This window comes from Crinia signifera, chromosome 1 (genome assembly GCF_055691185.1).
Source record: "Crinia signifera chromosome 1, ASM5569118v1, whole genome shotgun sequence".
Taxonomy (NCBI): domain Eukaryota; kingdom Metazoa; phylum Chordata; class Amphibia; order Anura; family Myobatrachidae; genus Crinia; species Crinia signifera.
The window spans coordinates 456636372-456656725 of record NC_139217.1 but is presented as its reverse complement, the minus strand read 5'-3'; the positions used below and the strand labels follow the sequence as shown (position 1 = coordinate 456656725).

Below are 20354 nucleotides of genomic sequence, written 5' to 3'. Positions count from 1 at the left end.
GCTATTGATGGCAAAATCGTCTACAGTATAATCAGTGGTTATCCATGGTTGGTTTGCTTGACGGTGAACCATACCTTCCAATGGTCCACCCAAGCCAACCTGGGTGGATTTGTTTTATTTCCAGTGCAGGTAGGTAGATGGGAGGGCCAATCCTCCCTTCTAAGGTCTCCTCACTGCCAGCAACGAAACTTCTTGGCGCATGTCTCCGTCACGTGCGCTGGGTATAATGAGTGAGTTCTGATGTCATCACTGGTGTGTATAAAACTGTGGTGGGAACCACTAAAGTCCCCCAGGGATGGTACACTCCAGGAGAGTGGAGTGATGACCTCAGAACTCACTCATTATAACAATATAATCTACAGTAGCTGTCAGGAATATATTAACATCACTAGTTTATTATAGTTATATATGCAGCACATGGTATGGCCTCTTTAGTCCCCCTGATAATGACATGTCCATTGTAAGACCGGATAATTACCACAATCTGGAAGTAGTCGCTGGGGATGACCACCTCTCCGTTCTTCGTCCACTTCACTGTAGGAGGTGGCTTTCCAGAGACCGCACACTCAAACTCAATATCCATGCTTTCATAGGCGTACAGGTTTGCTGGGTGATTCAGGAACCGCGGCGGTACTGGAAAAAAAGAGGAATGAAATGGTAGATAAGTGTCCGTCTTCTCCACACGGAACCGTAAGCTGGATAGATATCTACTTGTGCTGTGAAGGCAGATATCACATAATATACACCAAGGGAAGAGATAAAATACCAGTAGTGAGCGACACACTCAGATGTTCTCATGAAATATAATGAACACAGAGAAAGTAAAAATGACGCGTTACATGTACAAAAAAAGAAAATTCACCCATTAGCGTTGGAAAAAAAACCTGCTCGAATCCGGACACTGTCCTGCCACAGCTGAGATGCCAACAAGTGGCGCTGCACTCTGGTATGTAGCGGTGTCACCCATAGTGTGTTGGCCTCATGTGTCTCTACCCGGACACCCTGCAATACCTCCCCTGGCTTTCTGTGCCATGGGACCTCTCCTCTCTCTATTTGACATAAAACAGGAGGCACTGTACAGTACAGTGTGTGGTGCTCTCAGTTTTTTACTAATGCTAGAAAAAAAAATATAAAGGAGTCAACTAAATCACTGTGTTCAGAATAGGGACTTCCCTTCAGACTCCAGTAGCTGGCATCTTCTGTGTAAGGGGAATCTTCCGTCTGAGGGGGATCTTCTGTGTGAGGGGAATCTCCTGTGTGAGGGGGGGGGGGGGGATCTTCTGTGTGAAGGGGATCTTCTGTGTGAGGGGAATCTTCTGTGCAAGTGGGAGATCTGTGCTTGGGGGATCTTCTATGCAAGTGGGAGATCTGTGCTTGGGGGATCTTCTGTGCAAGTGGGAGATCTGTGCTAGGGGGAGTTCTGTGTGAGGGCAATCTTCTGTGATAGGGGGATGTCTGTATTAGGGAGAGAAGTGTGTGAGGGCAATCGTCTGTGCTAGGGGGGGATCTGTGTGAGGGGGATCTTCTGTGCTAGGGAGAGATGTGTGTGAGGGCAATCTTCTGTGCTAGGAGGAGATGTGTGTGAGGTGGATATTCTGTGCTAGGGAGAGATGTGTGCAAGGGGGATCTTCTGTGCTAGGGGAGATGTGTGTGAGGGGGATCTTCTGTGCTAGGGGGAGATGTGTGTGAGGGATATCTTCTGTGCTAGGGGGATATGTGTGTGAGGGGGATCTTCTGTGCTAGGGGAGATGTGTGTGAGGGGGATCTTCTGTGCTAGGGGGAGATGTGTGTAAGGGGGATCTTCTGTGCTAGGGGAGATGTGTGTGAGGGGGATCTTCTGTGCTAGGGGGAGATCTGTGTGAGGGGGATCTTCTGTGCTAGGGGGAGATCTGTGTGAGGGGGATCTTCTGTGCTAGCGGGAGATATGTGTGAGGGGATCTTCTGTGCTAGGGGGAGATGTGTGTGAGGGGAATCTTCTGTGCTAGGGGAAGATGTGTGTGAGGGGGATCTTCTGTGTTAGGGGGAATCTTCTGTGCTAGGGGAGATGTGTGTGAGGGAGATCTTCTGTGCTAGGGGGAGATCTGTGTGAGGGGGATCTTCTGTGCTAGGGGAGATCTGTGTGAGGGGATCTTCTGTGCTAGGAGGAGATGTGTGTGAGGTGGATATTCTGTGCTAGGGAGAGATGTGTGCAAGGGGGATCTTCTGTGCTAGGGGAGATGTGTGTGAGGGGGATCTTCTGTGCTAGGGGGAGATGTGTGTGAGGGATATCTTCTGTGCTAGGGGGATATGTGTGTGAGGGGGATCTTCTGTGCTAGGGGAGATGTGTGTGAGGGGGATCTTCTGTGCTAGGGGGAGATGTGTGTAAGGGGGATCTTCTGTGCTAGGGGAGATGTGTGTGAGGGGGATCTTCTGTGCTAGGGGGAGATCTGTGTGAGGGGGATCTTCTGTGCTAGGGGGAGATCTGTGTGAGGGGGATCTTCTGTGCTAGCGGGAGATATGTGTGAGGGGATCTTCTGTGCTAGGGGGAGATGTGTGTGAGGGGAATCTTCTGTGCTAGGGGAAGATGTGTGTGAGGGGGATCTTCTGTGTTAGGGGGAATCTTCTGTGCTAGGGGAGATGTGTGTGAGGGGGATCTTCTGTGCTAGGGGGAGATCTGTGTGAGGGGGAATCTTCTGTGCTAGGGGAGATGTGTGTGAGGGGGATCTTCTGTGCTAGGGGGAGATCTGTGTGAGGGGATCTTCTGTGCTAGGGGGAGATCTGTGTGAGGGGGATCTTCTGTGCTGGGGGAGATCTGTGCGAGGGGGATCTTCTGTGCTAGGGGAGATGTGTGTGAGGGGGATCTTCTGTGCTAGGGGGAGATGTGTGTAAGGGGGATCTTCTGTGCTGGGGGAGATCTGTGCGAGGGGGATCTTCTGTGCTAGGGGAGATGTGTGTGAGGGGGATCTTCTGTGCTAGGGGGAGATGTGTGTAAGGGGGATCTTCTGTGCTAGGGGGAGATGTGAGTGAGGAGGATCTTCTGTGCTAGGGGAGATTTGTGTGAGGGGTTGTTCTGTACTAGGAGTAGATATGTGTGATGGGGGATCTGTGCCATGAGAATACCATGTCCAGTGCCCATGCCCTCCTTAGCAGATAAGCCAGGTCTCTCTAATAAGCCCAGGCCCATGCAATTAATACCCTCTCTCAAATATGCTGCTTTGGGATGAAGCATTGTTACTGTATGCAACCGATGGGGGTGCAAACTACCATCTCTACTCTGGGCTCCTAGTATGTACTATGGCCTCTAGAGGACATTTCTACCAAAGGATCTTTAGGTCTTTATAAAGGAATTTACAGCGCATAAAGTTGTATATTAATGTTCTTTTTCTATTCTTTCTCTGGCGCTTTTTATTGACATTACTTTTATGAAACGCTAGCGAATGAAATCCTACAGCTGCAATTTGCACAGTAAAACAACTGATTGGAAATAGTAAAACATAATGAATGGGCTCCTTATATCTGAAATCTTCTCCACTTTGCAGGTAGACTGGTTTTCATATCCTAACTTTGTAATTATTCTGCACTTTTAATTGGCTTAATTACCAAGTCAGTATGTAAATAACCATCTAAAGACCTGCGCCACAGAGAGGAACAGCGTCCGCAAAGTCACCACTAAACCAGACATAATAAAAGTAGGGACTTCTCATTGTGGAAGACTTTATAGACCATACGACGATTCTCAGCGTGTATTTAGATTAGATGAAGACCTTTCTGATATTTTACTGTGCGCAGTTAAATACAATTAATGTTTGAAAGGAGACTTGATCTTATCAGACAAAAATCTGTATTTATTTATAGCGCGGTGGAAAGGAACGGAAACGAGAGCGGTAGGAACGGTACGAGAGGTAGCCAAAGGTTTGATATTATTATCGTATGCTGAACTAATTCCCGAGGGATCTCATGCATTGGAAATTGTACAATAAAAGCGGTTTCCCAGCATCTCAGTCGGAATTATACAGTCCAATACTAATCTACATATGCGCCTCTGCCTTGAGGGTCAATGCTCCCCACGCTACAGATAATGATTGACTTACCTATACATGATACAAAAGGAGAATCACAATGCATGAATACAACGGAACTCATTTACAGTCAATGTGTTGCAAAAAAAAGGACACATTTATACGTTTTTAAAAAGTCAGCCATTTTTTTTTCATTCATCCTAGATTTATTTGCTTCTTATTTTCCAGTTTATATATTATTATGTTTGGATAACTTTTTGTTACCTAATAGTCATTTTTTGTTAAGGACTTTCACGGTTTCAGAGTAGGTAAATATGGATTGGGGAGGGGGGGGGGGCATACTTGTCTATTTTTGAAAAAAAAAAACATCATGGGAGATTGTGAAGGTGGCACCTAGAAGCGTGGACGTTCGCTGCGACATCTGAGATGACATCCAAATGTAGATGACCCCAAAGCAGTTAGTAAGATCTATTTGTACATTTGACATTTTTTTTATCCTCCCAAAAAATTTAGCAGCTACATAATGTTAGGTGAAATCAGGGAGATTTCATAGACTCCTCAGGGAGTCGGGAGATTGTTACTATTTCAGGAAGTCTCCTGCAGAATGCGGGAGAGTAGGCAACTATGGAGTGGGGCCGATAGTTTTAGCGCACCCCCGGGGCTTGCTGTAGTTCTTTGTATTTGCTACTGTCTCTTAAATCAGTAGAAAGCTCTCATCGTTGCTGCGCGGATCGCCACGTGCAACATCCGTGGCAATTGGCGTGGTCCCATAGCTACGCTCCTGAGTCTAATTCATATCCATGGCTCGTAGAGTGGTAATGACTCAGCATAGCATTTCTGCGCCACGGGTGTGACTTTGTGGCGCCAACCGGGCACGAGGAGTCATATCGCATCCACGATGTGCGCCCTAAATATGTACTTACATTGTCTCCTTTCTGTGTCTCTCTTTAGGCTAAAGATCAATTTAAACAAGAATAAAAATCCCCAAACAATGGCCCATCTAGAGAATCTGATGACTTATACCCCTTTCAGACATACGCGAAAATCCCGGGTTTTTTCACATGAACGCGCCCAAATCCGGGACTAGTGTATGTCTGAAAGGGTATACCCGGGATTTAACTCCCGGATACTGAGCACCTGCAATTGACCAGGGGTTTTCCCAGTATTTAACTCCCGGGTATAGTACCCGGCTTATGTCTGAATGGGTTTACCCGGGTTTTTCAGTTATAAACATGTGATGTTGCTTTTTTTTGCTGCCGGGGCGTGTCCCATTTTATAATGAAACACTGAAATGCTTGAAAAGCCTGGCTTATGTGTGAAAGGGGTATACCCGGGTATTTCCCGGATTTGAGGTGTAGTGTGAAAGGGGGTCTGTTACTAAAATCCTGGGAGTGACCTGGGTTGAAAATCTCGGGTAAACCTGGCCAAAATCCCAGGTAGTATGTCTAAAAGGGGTATTAGTAGCATTGAGGAGACTGTTGCAAATTCGTAAGTCACACAGATAATGCAAAGAAACTGCAAAATGAGCTCTTCAAGCGGTCAAACCCCCTGTTTACAATTACAAGCCAAACGATCATAACGGCAAATTGCTACAAATAAACATATATCTCCTAAGAAGCAGCGAGAACGTAGGTGCTGGGCACAGAGTCAGCGCTGTCTGACAAAGTAAATTATAATGCTAATTATACTTGTCCTGTAGCTGTTTAATATATTGCTATTGTTTTCCCAGAACATCCCAAATGGAGTAATTCAATTAGGTTCCATTATGATAATGTTACAGATTTGCAACTTCAAAATCACACTCGCAGTTATTTTGGGTAAAGACGTCGTCTTGCTAAAAATCAAGTGATCTGCAAAAACCTAAATTCTCTGACACGTGTATTCCAAGGAGAACGTCACTTCTGTCCCCAAGAAAGATAACATTGCTGTTCTGGCTTTTCCAGTACCAGGGCTGCCAATAGGGGGGTTGCTGGGCCCTGGCCTCTGGAAGGGCCCGGGCAGCTAATTTTTCCCACCGCAACACCCCCCCCCCCTCCCGACTGCCTCAGCCGTGCTCAGTGCGCTGAACAAGGCAGGTCCCGGAGTGCAGGCTTATTAGACCCAGGATGCCGGCGGCCACTTAAAATGCTGCACCGGATTTTGAGCCAATCAGAGCTCATGTACCGGCAGCCAATCCGAGCTCAGATTGGCTCACCAACCTGTGCTGCAGCTCAGTGGAATGATGGGGGAGCAGGAGCCTGGTTATGGTAAGTCAAGATAGGAGGGGGGGGGGCTGGGGCCCGAACTGGAAATGAGTCCCGGGCCCCAGCAGTCCCGGCCAGTACACATCTTAATAAAGTACTTTGGTTCAGATGTGTTAAGCGCTGTGAAGTGATAAAGTGAAAGGTGATAATGCAGCAGCCAATCAGCGCCTAACTGTCATTTTTGAAACCCAGTTGACAGTTGGCAGGCACTGATTGGCAGGTTCATTATCACCAGCATTTAAAGGGTTAATATCAGCGTTTCTGATCTTTTCCCCTTTATTGGGTGTATCCTGATGATGGGGGAATCCCCAAAGTCCTGAATGCCCATGCTGGGTGTATATATATATATATATATATATATACTGTATATATATATATTTATTATATTTGCACCACAAAATATGAATGAACTTTATTTATAACTCACAATGTATGCATCAATGAAGGGTATTTTGTGAACAATAATTAAGAACATGACAAGTTTATCTGAATGAATCCTTTCACAGAGATCCATTAGATGTATGCAAAAACAGCTATAAACTCCTATGTGGTCAGCACTTGAACAAAATCACCCACCGACGCGTTTCACCTCTAATACCAATACAGCATTAGTGTTGTCCGATATTGTGTCAGAGCTGCTGCAGATCAGTTATCTCTTGTTTCCAGTAATCACAGCATTATTGTGCATCAGTCTTCGTATAATGTATGTGGTGAGCCCAATAAATTGGATAAGAAGTCAGCTACAGTCATTAACCCTGAGTACGCTGAGGAGTCTTCAAAACTGCAACCCAACACTCTCCTCTTGATATTCTCTCTGGTCAACTATTGGTCGGTTATCCTTCATGTTGGTTTTGAATGCTTTGAAAAGTTGATAGTACTGTAGGTGGTTATTGGGTGGACAGACCCATCTACAAGACTCCCAACACCTTCCAAATGGTCGCACGATCTGTTGGAACACACGATCTGCATACGATCCGATCACGATCTGTACCCAGTTGAAGGGATCTTTTACAAATCCTGACTGCAACAGGTAGGATCTCCAAAATGACCAAACGACCAGCGGGGACGGCCATCGGATCAGAATCGGATCTAAAACATGCCAAAACATGCCCAATTTACATACAATCGGTCGAAACTGCATCAAAATTGACGGGATTGAGGCCAAATCGTTCTGGTGTGAACCCAGCATTAGTATAGGTTGAAAGTGATCGAATAGTAAAAACAAAAAGGAAAGAGGGTGTGTTGCTGATCCTTATAAAGCTACCATGGTTGTCAAGAGGAGGCTTAAGACCCATTCGCACTGGGCTACTTTGAGCTGGAAGTCGCTCAAAACAGCAGGTTTGAGCCGCTTTCAGCTCAAAGCCGCCCAGTGTGTATGGCCCGGCGATGAGCAGTGAGCGCTGCTGCACGCTCCCGCATCATCGCCGGGAAAGCCGCTAGTCTGCTGGCATTACCAGCAGAGGAGCGGCTTTGGGGACGGCTTTGCATAGCTCTGCGCTATGCAAAGCCATCCTCCCCCCTCTGTCGGTGCCGGGCATGGGGAAAAGCCGTTCAGTGTGTATGCACCGAGCGGCTATCCCCCCAGCAATGATAGCGATCATCGCTGTCCATACACGCTGGGCATAGTGTGTATGGACCTTAAGGTAGAGGAACCAGAGAGATTCTGCAGTAGGGACAACTCACCAATCTGATCATGGCCACAAACTGGAAACCGTTCCAGAAAAAAATATATCTTGAGCTGCATTTTTGTTATTTGCTGAGCTCGGAGCTTCTACATCCCAAGGACACGTCCTCATCGCATTAGTCTGTTCCTGCTTAAATTGTAAATCTAACAAGAACATTGCCCTTCTTTTCTATATTGGGAGTTAAACATATCAGGTTGACATCTAAGAAATGTGGACGAGCTGTAATAGAGATCTTTATCGCAGGTTACTCAGCAGGATTACAACAATTACACTTTAATTCTTCCACGTCCGAATCCTTTACAACTGTCGGTTGAACTAAAAAAAGTGAGGCGTTATGCAGAGATGTTGAAAAGAAACATCTACAGTGTGTAAATATAGATATATATATATATATCTATATCTATAGATATAGATATATATATATATATATATTTATAACAGGGTAACTGTTCCTCACCTCTATGAGGTGAGTTACCGCCAGTGACCACTAGAGGCCGCTGGACGGACCAAATTCCTCGTGTGCGCTTTAAAATATCATAATAGAAAGTGAAAGTAATTTTTGCAGGGACACTGGTCTGTTTCAAACTTGCTGGAGAGGGAGCTGTGAAGACAGATTGGAGGCAGTGGCGTAGCTTGCTTTGTGGCGCCCCCCCCCCCCCCGCCGTTAATGGCGTGCCCCCCCCCCCGTCGGCCTCCCTCCCCCGGCTTCCCCCCATCGCCGCAGGCTTACCTGTCTGCGCTGCAGCGCGTCCCGGCTCCCCTCCTGGCTTCAATTTATTCTATGCAGACGGACCACGATAAAATGGCCGCCGCCATACCGCAGACAGTTTCAGAGAACTGTCTGCTTTATGGGGCGGCCATTTTATCGTGGTCCGTCTCCATAGAATTGATTGAAGCCAGGAGGGGAGCCGGGACGCGCAGACAGGTAAGCCTGCGGGCGATGGGGGGCGGGGGCATTACTATAGCACCGCAGCCCCCCCCCGGCGCCCCCACATGCACAGCGCCCCCCCCGCGACCGCGGGGGCTGCGGTGCTATAGTTACGCCCCTGATTGGAGGTAGGAGCAGATAGGGACTGGGAGTGGGTTTGAGAGTTTGAGGGCTAGAAACTGTCGCAGCTCAAAGTGACAGTAAAAACGGCCACAGCTCAAAGTGAAAGTGCATTGCAGAAGCCGTCATTTTGACGGGTTTATAACTAGTAAATAGTATACTGTATGAGAGAATGCTTTTTGTTGCATTCACACAGTATCTTCTTAACATGAACACAGGCTTGCCAGTTCCCATCGGCTTTCAGATGGTACTACAATATAAGGGCATAAGGTCAGTGTTCCAACCTTTCCCAGATAACAAGCTGACAATTCCCGCTGGTGAGACTTTCACATTGCACCACCTGAGAGAGATGATGGACTCCTCGCCTCAGGCATTTTATTTCCGCTGAGTTAATCAAGTCTGTATTATTGCTACCCTGTTAAATATCCACAATTGCCCGTCCGATGCCAGGGGGTGTCATAGACTTGGCATGGGTATGCGTAATGTCAGAGTTATACTGTATATGTGACAGTCCAGTAGTCTGCCTGATTGTTTCCAGATAGATGAAATTATATTCCAAGTATTTTTGAAACATTTAAAGCCCCTCACAATTATTCTATTTTTTTTAATTATTTAATATTAATGGGTGTAGCCACGCCCACTTTTTAGGTCACGCCCCTCGGCTATGTGACCCCCAGCTCTGTGACCCCTGATGGCAAAATCAACATAGTTTTGTAGCGTTAATGATTGGCGCGTTAAAAAAAATGACAAAACTCTCCCAAAATCTCTCACTCTCTGATTCTCACACCCTTTAACATTTGGCCCTATCATTGGATAGCCCAGTAATGACCATTTAGCTAAAATCGTGATATTACCTATTTTTTGGGGGGGTCCAATAAAGCAGCACATGTAATTGAATAAGGCTGTGAATATTTTTAATGTTTTTTTTTTTTTGTAGGAACCAATAGCAAATGGTTCTGCCCACAAAATGGCTGCCACTGCTGCACTAAATCAGCATGTATCGCTAGCCAAATCAAATAGTCCCTGTCTACACAGAAAGATTAACCGCCCCTTGCAAAATAGCTATGCATTCGTAGAACCATTTGCAAAAACAATCTGCTAAAAAAAAAACAGACAGGAAGTGACCATCGATGACCTCAGAGTCCCACCTACAAACCGCCCATGCAGAAAACGCCATGTTTCCATTCTTAAACGCCGTCTTACTGACAATCAAACTGCAACTTCTATGCAATTACTCAATTACTATGCATACGGTTATTTATGCGCAATGCGAATGGTGCGCAATTGTTTGATAATCGAACAGATTGCGAATTCTCTAATTAACGATCCACGCTGAAACAGTCCCATAGTCGCAATCTACACTTTTATCTGTGCTTTTCCATTTACAGAATTTTTTGTTTACAATAAACTATTGATATAAACACGTTGGCGGCATTCGGTGTAATAAGCGGTTTTCATATTGCTCTGAGCAATGTGTCACGGCTTCAGACCACCGTGAGTAAATGAATTTGTCTCCCGCCATAGAACTCCGCACAAAGGCACTGCGACACCAGATGATTTAAATGCAAAATATCAAGCGGCTATTTTTTACTGTGCAAATATTTTAAGTGGAACTGTCACAGCCACAATAGTTTTTAAAACATCAAATACAGTTAAGTGATTTTCTTATTTGGCTATGTTAAAAAAAAATGGTCAGAAATAAGAGACCGATGATAAGTTATATTAGTACAGTTTACCATTTTTAACCAACACACAAGCTTGTTAAGCCTGCCGGCGTATTTTATCATAGACACAGGAAAAGATTAGCAACAGTGAGAGTATACACAGATAATCTGGAACATATAGTAGCAATATAGTCATTCAGGCAGAATAAGACTCAGAGAAGCGGATTTGGGTGGTTCCGAGTATCATCTCCAACGGGCAGATTCTGCTCACAGCCTATGGAGAATCTTCCTGTGGCCACTGGCAGCTCTCGTTGAATAGAATCCACAACTAAATATGTTTTATTTAGATTGGGATTTTACCATAGAATGAGGCCACTCATTATGCAAAAAAATAATCCAACTGTAGCATATTTTATTTATCACAGTTCAAAGGTGATTTAATAGAGGAGGGGACACGTGTCAGACTCCGTTAGAGAACCCTTCCTCTCCACGGCAAAGTAGACTCTGGTATTATGGCGTCTACTGTGTGTTCACGATCTCCAGGAAGATGGCGCCCATTTTTGGGTGATTTGTGCTGCTGTTGCATATTTGATGTTGAACTTCAGAGAGATAAGTATTTAACCATGAGTGCATACCTCCCAACTGTCCTGATTTATGGAGCACCGTCCAATTTTTTTTTTGTCCAGTCCCACAAACTGCCCCAGGGCCAGTTGTGTTCCACGTGGTTGGGGTAGGGGGGGGGGGGTGGCAGAAAGGGGCTGGGGTCATGGCCAGCAGCTCTCGCATGGTGAATTATGCACCTAACAGCGGTGAAAATGGGGGGTGGTCTTGTGGGAGCGCTGTGGACATGGGCCACATCCCCTGACCAGGAGGCCACGTCCCCTAATTTTGGGCACACGCCTGTGTCCCTCCTCCACTGCCACTAATGTTGGGAGGTATGGGAGTGCGGGGTGTAAAATTTGAGCCTATTGCACACCCTGCGCCATTCTTGCCTACTCTCTGGATTGGTCGGGAGGCTCCTGAAAATCGGGTAGCACTCATGACATCTGCCACCACCCCAGGAAAATGCCAGCTTCTACCTGCCTGAACCTCACCGCAGCTGCACACAATTTTTCCGCAGCCGTGGAACCTGAATGATACTATTCGCAGTGAATTGCGTCATCATGGTGCTGTCCCCTATAAACTTGCCACTGTGTAGCAGGGGGAGGGTCCCCAATGATGTAATTTTGACATCATGCCCTACCACTCTGCTTCTACCCACCATCACCCCCCTCTGCCACTCACCCAGTATGCCGTACCATACAAACCCCCCTAACACCACCATGATGAGCTGGCTGCCAGAAGAGGTGACTTTGCCAAAAGCAACCAATCAGATACTATCTATCATTTTCTAGGATGCAATTGTAAAATAATAGACATAATATAATTGGTTGCTATGGGCAACATCACAACTTTCATTTTTAGACGCTCTAGTAAATTTACCCTTAAGCAGCGCTGCTGTGTGAGAGATTCCCTCCCAGCATGCCACACAGCTGCCAGCAGAACTACCAGGTAAGAGAACCGGAATTGCAAAGAGCGGCTCTTTCTTGACCATGTACGGCGGTATGTACGGCCACTGCTTGGTACATCCCACACATTGTGCCTGTCGAGGAGTGACAGAGAGCGCAAGATGCACAAATTCCTGTGTTTTATTTAGTATGACTTTTTTTATTTTCTTAAATTCATTTCAGGGATTGCTGCTTTGGGTTAGTGGGTTATTTGTTCATCCTTCGTATGTATATCATAGAACATCCTGACTTCTCTTACAACCGCTGCCAACAGCCGCGGACCTAACCAGTGATGAGATGCCAGCTATTCAGTCAGGGTGGCTGCAATTTTCAATTTCGGCATTCTAGACTTGGCCAAAAACTGTAAGTATACGGGTTTGATGCTGACATATTTAAATGGGGAACATTGTATGTTAACACAAGAATACCAGTTGGCAGCGCTTAGCAACGAAATACCTAAAGGCATTGAAAATACATTCACAAAGACGAAACAATATCGTCTAACACCGGCCATAAGCATCATGGGAAATGGAGTGGGCATTGGTTGTCAAGGTTTATTGGTATGTAACCAAGGGCGCATCAAAGGGCCTATTCAGACCTGCTCGTTCAGGCACAAATTTTATCGCTGGCCACGGCCCATGCATGTGGAGGGCCCGGCTGTGAGTGGCTTCAGCAAACTTTTGTGTTTGCAAGGGGCTTGTAGCCTGATTGATAGACAGGGGGGCGTGCCAGGGTGGATTCATAGCATTTTATGGGCGTGCCCACAGAAAGCTGGGAGTATGTGTGAAACGGCAGGAAAATGGCCGTCGCACCATTTTCCTGGTGGTTTCTGTAGCTCTGCTGCCGCTGTTGGACTCCTGACGGCAAGTATTGATAAAATGGGTGCACAGTGTGTGCGGTGTGGCACCACATACACTCCACTCATTACAGATACACCATTGTACGTAACAGATTGATATATGGGAACTTTTTTCCTCATAAATGATTGTACACATTATATGAGAGCAGTAGCCATTTTCTTGGAGTGCGCTCTTAAGCACTGAGGGATGCGCTGGGGAGTGGCAGCCATTTAATTGTAGTCCTGCTCTTTTTCCTGCTAGGTAAGCATATCGCTGAATCTAATAACTATTTGCATGTTGGACAATCTGTGATATCAGTTATCCTGAGGGAACAGTAGGGTCAATACGGTGTTGTGTTAACGTGTAACAAAATTTGTTCCCCTTTATGAAAGTTGTGGCAGCCCTTTTTTTTCGGTTGTAATTGAGTAACTGCTAGAGGAGAAACAGACATACAACAGGGATCAGTGTGTGTGTGTGTGTGTGTGTGTCTGTCTGTCTGTCTATCTGTCTGTGTGAAGGTGGGTGTGGGTTAATGACACACCAGTGTTACCAGACCCCATAATAAAAGAATACAGCTATACAATATAACATTATATCTCGTTAAACAGCATCTTAAATAGATTTGAAACCATTAAAATCCCTAAACGTTGGCTTCATTTACAAGACTTCTCCTGAGAGGATTCACGTTTGAAAGAGAAACTTTTCTTCGGAGGGTTTTTGCAAAGATAAATCATTAAATTCCAATTCAGAATAAAAGACATACTGTAAGAGTACGGTATTTCACACTCGCTAAATACGTATCTCCCAATGTTCAATTAAAATACTTGTTCTTTCCATGCATCTGTTAAATCGTGACATCAGGGAATAATCTGGGAGGAAGAAATGTAATTATTTGTCATCTATATAGGTCTCAAGATGTTTTTGGCTTTGTCTTGTAAGTACGGTGTGACTTTGGGCTTTGATATATTAATTTGAGAGAGGAAAAAAAAAAACAACAAAATGAAAAGTTATGTATAGGAATATTTTGTAAGCGCAATTTCCAATTACAATTAAGCGCCATTTGCTATTCCGCTGCAGTTTGACATACATACAGTAATTATGACCATCTGCGACTTCCATTATCATTTTTGTATTTGTTAGTGCAATTTACTTTTTTAATTTTCGCGAAGCATCTGGTACTTAAACATTGCATTAAAGTTGTGCCTTGGATATTTACAAATAAAAAAACAGCTATAAATATTTGACAGATGGAACAAATTGAATATACATTATAAACTGTTGATACAAAACACGTCTAAATATTTCATTGCGCTGTCAATCTCCCATTAAAGACGGCAGAATGGAACCACCGGCGGAGATCTAGTAAGAAAGTGCCGCCAATGCGAATTTACTGTAGGGGTAAGAAGTATAGTACTTTACTAGAATCATGAAATATTACTTTATAGGAACAAATAATTATTCTATACTAAGGGCAGGACAATCATTCCCCCCCTATTATTTGTAATGTTAAATGTTCCACCATAAAACAGGGGCATTTAGATTTTCAGGGCAGCCAGATAGGGATCTGGTTAGCATAGGTTTACCATGTTTTCCTAAAAGGTGTGGGGATTCTGACCATCTAGATGCCACTGTCTTCTCACCACTGGTATCACAAGTGCTCTATCACAATGTTTGCTGGTTGACCTATGTTACCGTGGAACATATAATAATAATACAAGAGTTTAGTAAGATACAGTTTTAGACATAACCCATGAGAAAACTTATTGGCTGGCCGGTGTTTAGTTGGGACTCCGTGATGGAAGTTATTGACTAGCATTGGATGAGACTCCATGATAAATGGTATTTCCTGGCTAATGTTTGCATGGGACTCCATGATAAGTGTTACTGGCTGACTAGTGTTTGCTTGAGACTCTATGATAAGTGTTATTGGTTGGCTAGCATTTGCAGGAGACTCTATGATAAGTGCTATTGGCTGGCTAGCATTTGCATGTGACTCTATGCTAAGTATTATTGGCTGGCTAGTGTTTGGGTGGGACTTCGTGATTAATGTTTGTAGCAGGTGTGCTATAGTGTGCTATAAAGACAATGTACTGTATAACACTAGCTTACGGTCTGTTTTTTTTTGTTTTGCGAATGGGTCAACACGGGTCTTAAATCCTGGCTCATCGACCCTGGTCAAGAGCAGGGTTGGATTGCCGGTACTTAAGACCCGCGTTGACCCTATAACACCAAAGAAAATCGTTTTTTTCAGCAAATTCCATGTTGAAAATCTTTAACCGGGTAATTTGCTTCTGGTGTGTGAGGGGTATTACTTACTGCAGGCTCTAGGAGCTAAGTACTGTAACTATTTTTTTTTTCAAGGTTATTATACAACTTATAAAGGAAGTGACAATTATTGAGCATAGTTTGAAGCATTCAATAAATCAGACATGCTCCATATTTCATGATGCAAATGGCTGCGGTACAAGCTTCGTACAAGGCCAACACTTTGTCACTGTTCCAGTCTACTCGCTCAAAAAACACAGAGTGCAAATTCCAAATCCTCTAGAACATAAAGGGAAGCAACTGAGCATCGGACAGCCATAAATCAGAGCATCAGTCTTCATTGACTGTGATAAACACTGAAGGATCTTCCCTTAACTAGGGTCTGTATAGTGCTACCGACTGTGCAAGGCGGCCTTTTATCTACTAATGTAACATAACAAAATAACAAATACAATTCTCCCCTCCTACAAATATACGAGTAATTACATTTCTTATCAAACAATTCCAAATTAAATTGTCGTTCAATTGAAAACAGGGCCATCTTAACAGCAGTGTACTGGGGCCCTTACCCATTCTTCCCTCCTAGGGGTGGGGGGTGCTATCAGCAGCAGCTTTGATGTCCCACGGGTGGCAGGGGGTGCTCTATCTTCCACTCACCATGTAGGACCTGGAGCAGTAACTTCTGCTAATTACTCCTTTACTGCACAGGTGGTGGGAGGGAGAACACTACGTGTGGAAGGGGGCACTGAGCTGAATGAAGGGTCCCTTGTAAATGACTTCCAGGGAGGGTTGGATAATGGAGTGGGCTTAATATTCATCATTTTCCGGTGGAAGGGCAGCTTGTTTGACTGCAGATATCTCCATTATCTGGAAATAGATTTCTAAGCCTTCAATAGTATAAAAACCTTGAGTCCCAACTTTCAGGAGGTGCTGGGGACTTGGGGATCAGAGATCAGGAACCAGAGCAATCCATTGACAAAAATATATAACTGTACACCAGAGGTTTGGAGATGGAGTAGGGATCGGCTGCTGGAAGGCTGATATCTCTGGTTTGGGGCAAGATAGAGACAAGTGGCTAGTGTTCCCAGAAAGGGAAGAGTCACAGCTTTTGGAATCTACTCTTAGAAAAACCAGACTGTGAAGTGCAATTAACAGGTCGGATCTTGACTGCTGCTTTGACGTTGGATATCTCCATTTCCCCAGGGCCGATTTTCAAAATTCTGGTATCCCTGGAAAAAGGGGATCCTCAGCTATCAGTATAGCCCATATACACCTGGGGCCCCTGGGCAAGTGCCCATTAAGCCCATATGAAAAGACAGGCCTGAAGGGAAAGCCCAGTGACTCATGCCTGGGTACCAATGGTTGCCCTTCCTTTCCCCGGTCCCATGCTGCATCAGAGATCCTTGACGAGGTGTTAATCTCACTTTTCTCTGCTCTATCCAGCACCAGGCGGTATATGGTCATTAGGTCGACAGTCAAAAGGTGACCACTATTGGTCGATAGTCAAAAGGTCAACCTGTGATAAAAGTCGACATGGTCAAAGGTAAAACTGTTGACGTGAAAAAAAGTAGACGTGGAAAAAGGTCAACATGGAAAAAGTTGACATGAGTCGACACATATAAAGTTGGTGTGCATTGGGTCGACCACTGTAGGTCAACATGGCTTCTGCCGACACGTGACCACATGACATGACACCCCCCCTTAAACTTTTCTTTCTGTATCTTCTATCTTTGAATCTTTGCTGTGCAGTAAACATCTATTAATAGAGCCTGATGCTCTCATCGTTGTCCGCTGTTCAGGCCAGGCTGGGAAACCACTTAGTGCACCGGTCCGTGGCATTGTGATGGGTCTGTACTCTAAAGTAAAAAATATATATTGACCCCGTGAAGCTTTCTTGCACCGGGGATGGTATATTGGCTGCATACTGTATGTCACTACGTTGACGTGAGTGGCGTCTGAGTGGGCTTTCCCTAGTGACTGTGGTTATTAAGACCACTCTACTGTGCAAAGAAGTCAGCCCGTAACTATACTCTGCAGAAAGTCAGAAATAACAGCCAAAGCAAGTCAGAAATAACAGCCGAAGCCGCAGCAGTTGAACGCCGACAAACGCAGATGGTGACGTAATAACTTTGATCAAATTCTGTGAGAACTACAGGAATACCCAGAGAACTTAGACAATGGGCAAAACCATGTGCACTGCAGGTGGGGCAGATGTAACTTGTGCAGAGAGAGTTAAGGGCCCCTTACACTTGTGAGATTTTGTCAGATTTGATCCAATTCAGGGGGATTGAGTCAATTTATCTGACAAGATCTGATGCGCCTGATGTGTAGGACACAATCCACAATCCCGTGCCATTGGGTATAACCAAGAGATTGTAAGAGATTGAACCTCCTGCACATAGGATAAATCTCGAGTCAATCAGGTTCAATTTGTTGATCAATAAGTTGAACAAGTGTAAGGGGGCCTTCAGATTTGGGTGAGTTATTTTGTTTCTGTGCAGGGTAAAAATTGGCTCCATTATTTTTACACTGCAATTCAGATTTCAGTTTCAACACCCCCCACCCAAATCTAACTCTCTCTGCACATGTTACATCTGTCCCACCTGCAGTGCACATGGTTTTGCCCATTGAACAAATTTGTACTGCGATCAGATCTGAATAAGGGCCAATATGCATTGGCATAAAGTGAGATGATCTCAAATGAGAGGTTTTAGCATTCAGGGGCTATTAGGTGTCTGGGATAAAGTACACCAGAGACATAGTGTACATTATACGAACAAAACTATAGTTTTAAATTCAGGTGTTTCAATCAGACCATTACAAGGAGCATAACTAAATATTTGTAGGACCTACAGCAAAAGTTTGCATAGCAGCTGCACCCACTGCACCTATGGTAGCTACACACTGTATATAACACATGTAACTGTGACAGGGAAGGTGGCCCCTCTCAGCTCTGGGCCCCAAAGCAGCTGCACTCCCTGCACCTATGGTAGCTACATCCTTGTATATAACACATGTAACTGTGACAGGGAAGGTGGCCCCTCTCAGCTCTGGGCCCCAAAGCAGCTGCACCCCCTGCACCTATGGTAGCTACATCCTTGTATATAACACGTACCTGTGACAGGGAAGGTGGCCCCTCTCAGCTCTGGGCCCCATAGCAGCTGCACTCCTTGCACCAATGGTATCTACATCCCTGTGTATAAAACATGTAACTGTGACAGGGAAGGTGGCCCCTCTCAGCACTAGGCCCCATAGCAGCTGCACCCCCTACACCTATGGTAGCTATGCCCTGTATATAACATATGTAACTATGACAGGGAAGGTGGCCCCTCTCAGCTCTGTGCCCCATAGCAGCTGCACCCCTGCACCTATGGTAACTACACCACTGTATATAACACATATAACTGTGACAGGGAAGGTGGCCCCTCTCAGCTCTGGGCCCCAAAGCAGCTGCACTCCCTGCACCTATGGTAGCTACATCCTTGTATATAACACATGTAACTGTGACAGGGAAGGTGGCCCCTCTCAGCTCTGGGCCCCAAAGCAGCTGCACCCCCTGCACCTATGGTAGCTACATCCTTGTATATAACACGTACCTGTGACAGGGAAGGTGGCCCCTCTCAGCTCTGGGCCCCATAGCAGCTGCACTCCTTGCACCAATGGTATCTACATCCCTGTGTATAAAACATGTAACTGTGACAGGGAAGGTGGCCCCTCTCAGCACTGGGCCCCATAGCAGCTGCACCCCCTACACCTATGGTAGCTACACCCTGTATATAACACATGTAACTGTGACAGGGAAGGTGGCCCCTCTCAGCTCTGGCCCCATAGCAGCTGCACCCCCTGCACCTATGGTAACTACACCACTGTATATAACACATATAACTGTGACAGGGAAGGTGGCCCCTCTCAGCTCTGGGCCCCATAGCAGCTGCACTCCCTGCACCTATGGTAGCTACACCCCTGTATATAACACATATAACTGTGACAGGGAAGGTGGCCCCTCTCAGCTCTGGGCCCCATAGCAGCTGCACCCCCTGCACCTATGGTAGCTACATCCCTGTATATAACACATGTAACTGTGACAGGGAAGGTGGCCCCTCTCAGCTCTGGGCCCCATAGCAGCTGCACCCCCTGCACCTATGGTAGCTACACCCCTGTATATAACACTTGTAACTGTGACAGGGAAGGTGGCCCCTCTCAGCTCTGGGCCCATAGCAGCTGCACTCCCTGCACCCAAGGGTGTAACTACCATAGATGCAGGGGGTGCAGCTGCTATGGGGCCCAGAGCTGAGAGGGGCCCTCTTTACCTGTCAAAGTATCATGTGCTACAGTATATACTTCTTTTGGACATTAGGTGATAAATAGGGACCCTTACAAACGTTTGCAATGGGGCCCACGTATATATATAGTTACGCCACTGCCTGCACCTATGGTAGTTACACCCTTGCCCGTTACCATATGTTTAGAAAATCAAGCATCTAGCCATTCAGTCTCCACTAGCAAACATTTCTGCTACAACACGGCTTGTCTTAAAAGCTCAGTGGCTACAAGCGTGATAAGATGCCACCTTTGCAATAAAATGGTTCATGAAAAATCATCCCTTCTGGATATACTGTAATCCACAATCAACTGTAAGTGATCTTATTGTAGAGTGGATGAGACCAGTTTGTGTGTCAAATTTTTTTTTTTATCCTATCAAAGAAGATCAAAGGGACTTTGGAGGATTGGGCAGGCCCATGTGATATCATGATGTCACGCGGTAGTCGCGCAATGCTCCTCTAGGAATGTTTTAAATGGCCAGGATATCTTCATGAGTCCCCTTGGTACCTGCTGGGCCCTAGACAAATGACTAGGTTGCCTTTTGGAAAACCCACCTCTGCCAGGGGACTTAAGGCGCTTCTGAAAAACGACAACGTCAGAAAAGATTTAACGGTCATTCGTCTTTTGAATTGGTTAGGAAGATGGCAGCAATGGCCGCGGTTACAGGCACCCTCCGATCAGCCAATAAATCTCTGGGTGCAAACTACCAGCACGTGTGCGATTCTATATAGAATACAGACAC

General features: G+C 45.4%; 1 protein-coding gene across 1 annotated transcript in view; it reads right to left on the bottom strand.

Moving 5' to 3' along the window:
- The window catches only part of DCC (DCC netrin 1 receptor), a 611994-nt gene that overhangs the window by 214186 nt on the left and 377454 nt on the right, over positions 1-20354 (bottom strand). Inside the window, exon 6 of the mRNA XM_083151819.1 lies at positions 479-633. Coding sequence (XP_083007945.1) covers positions 479-633 — 155 coding nt within the window. The remainder of the gene's footprint in view (positions 1-478; positions 634-20354) is intronic.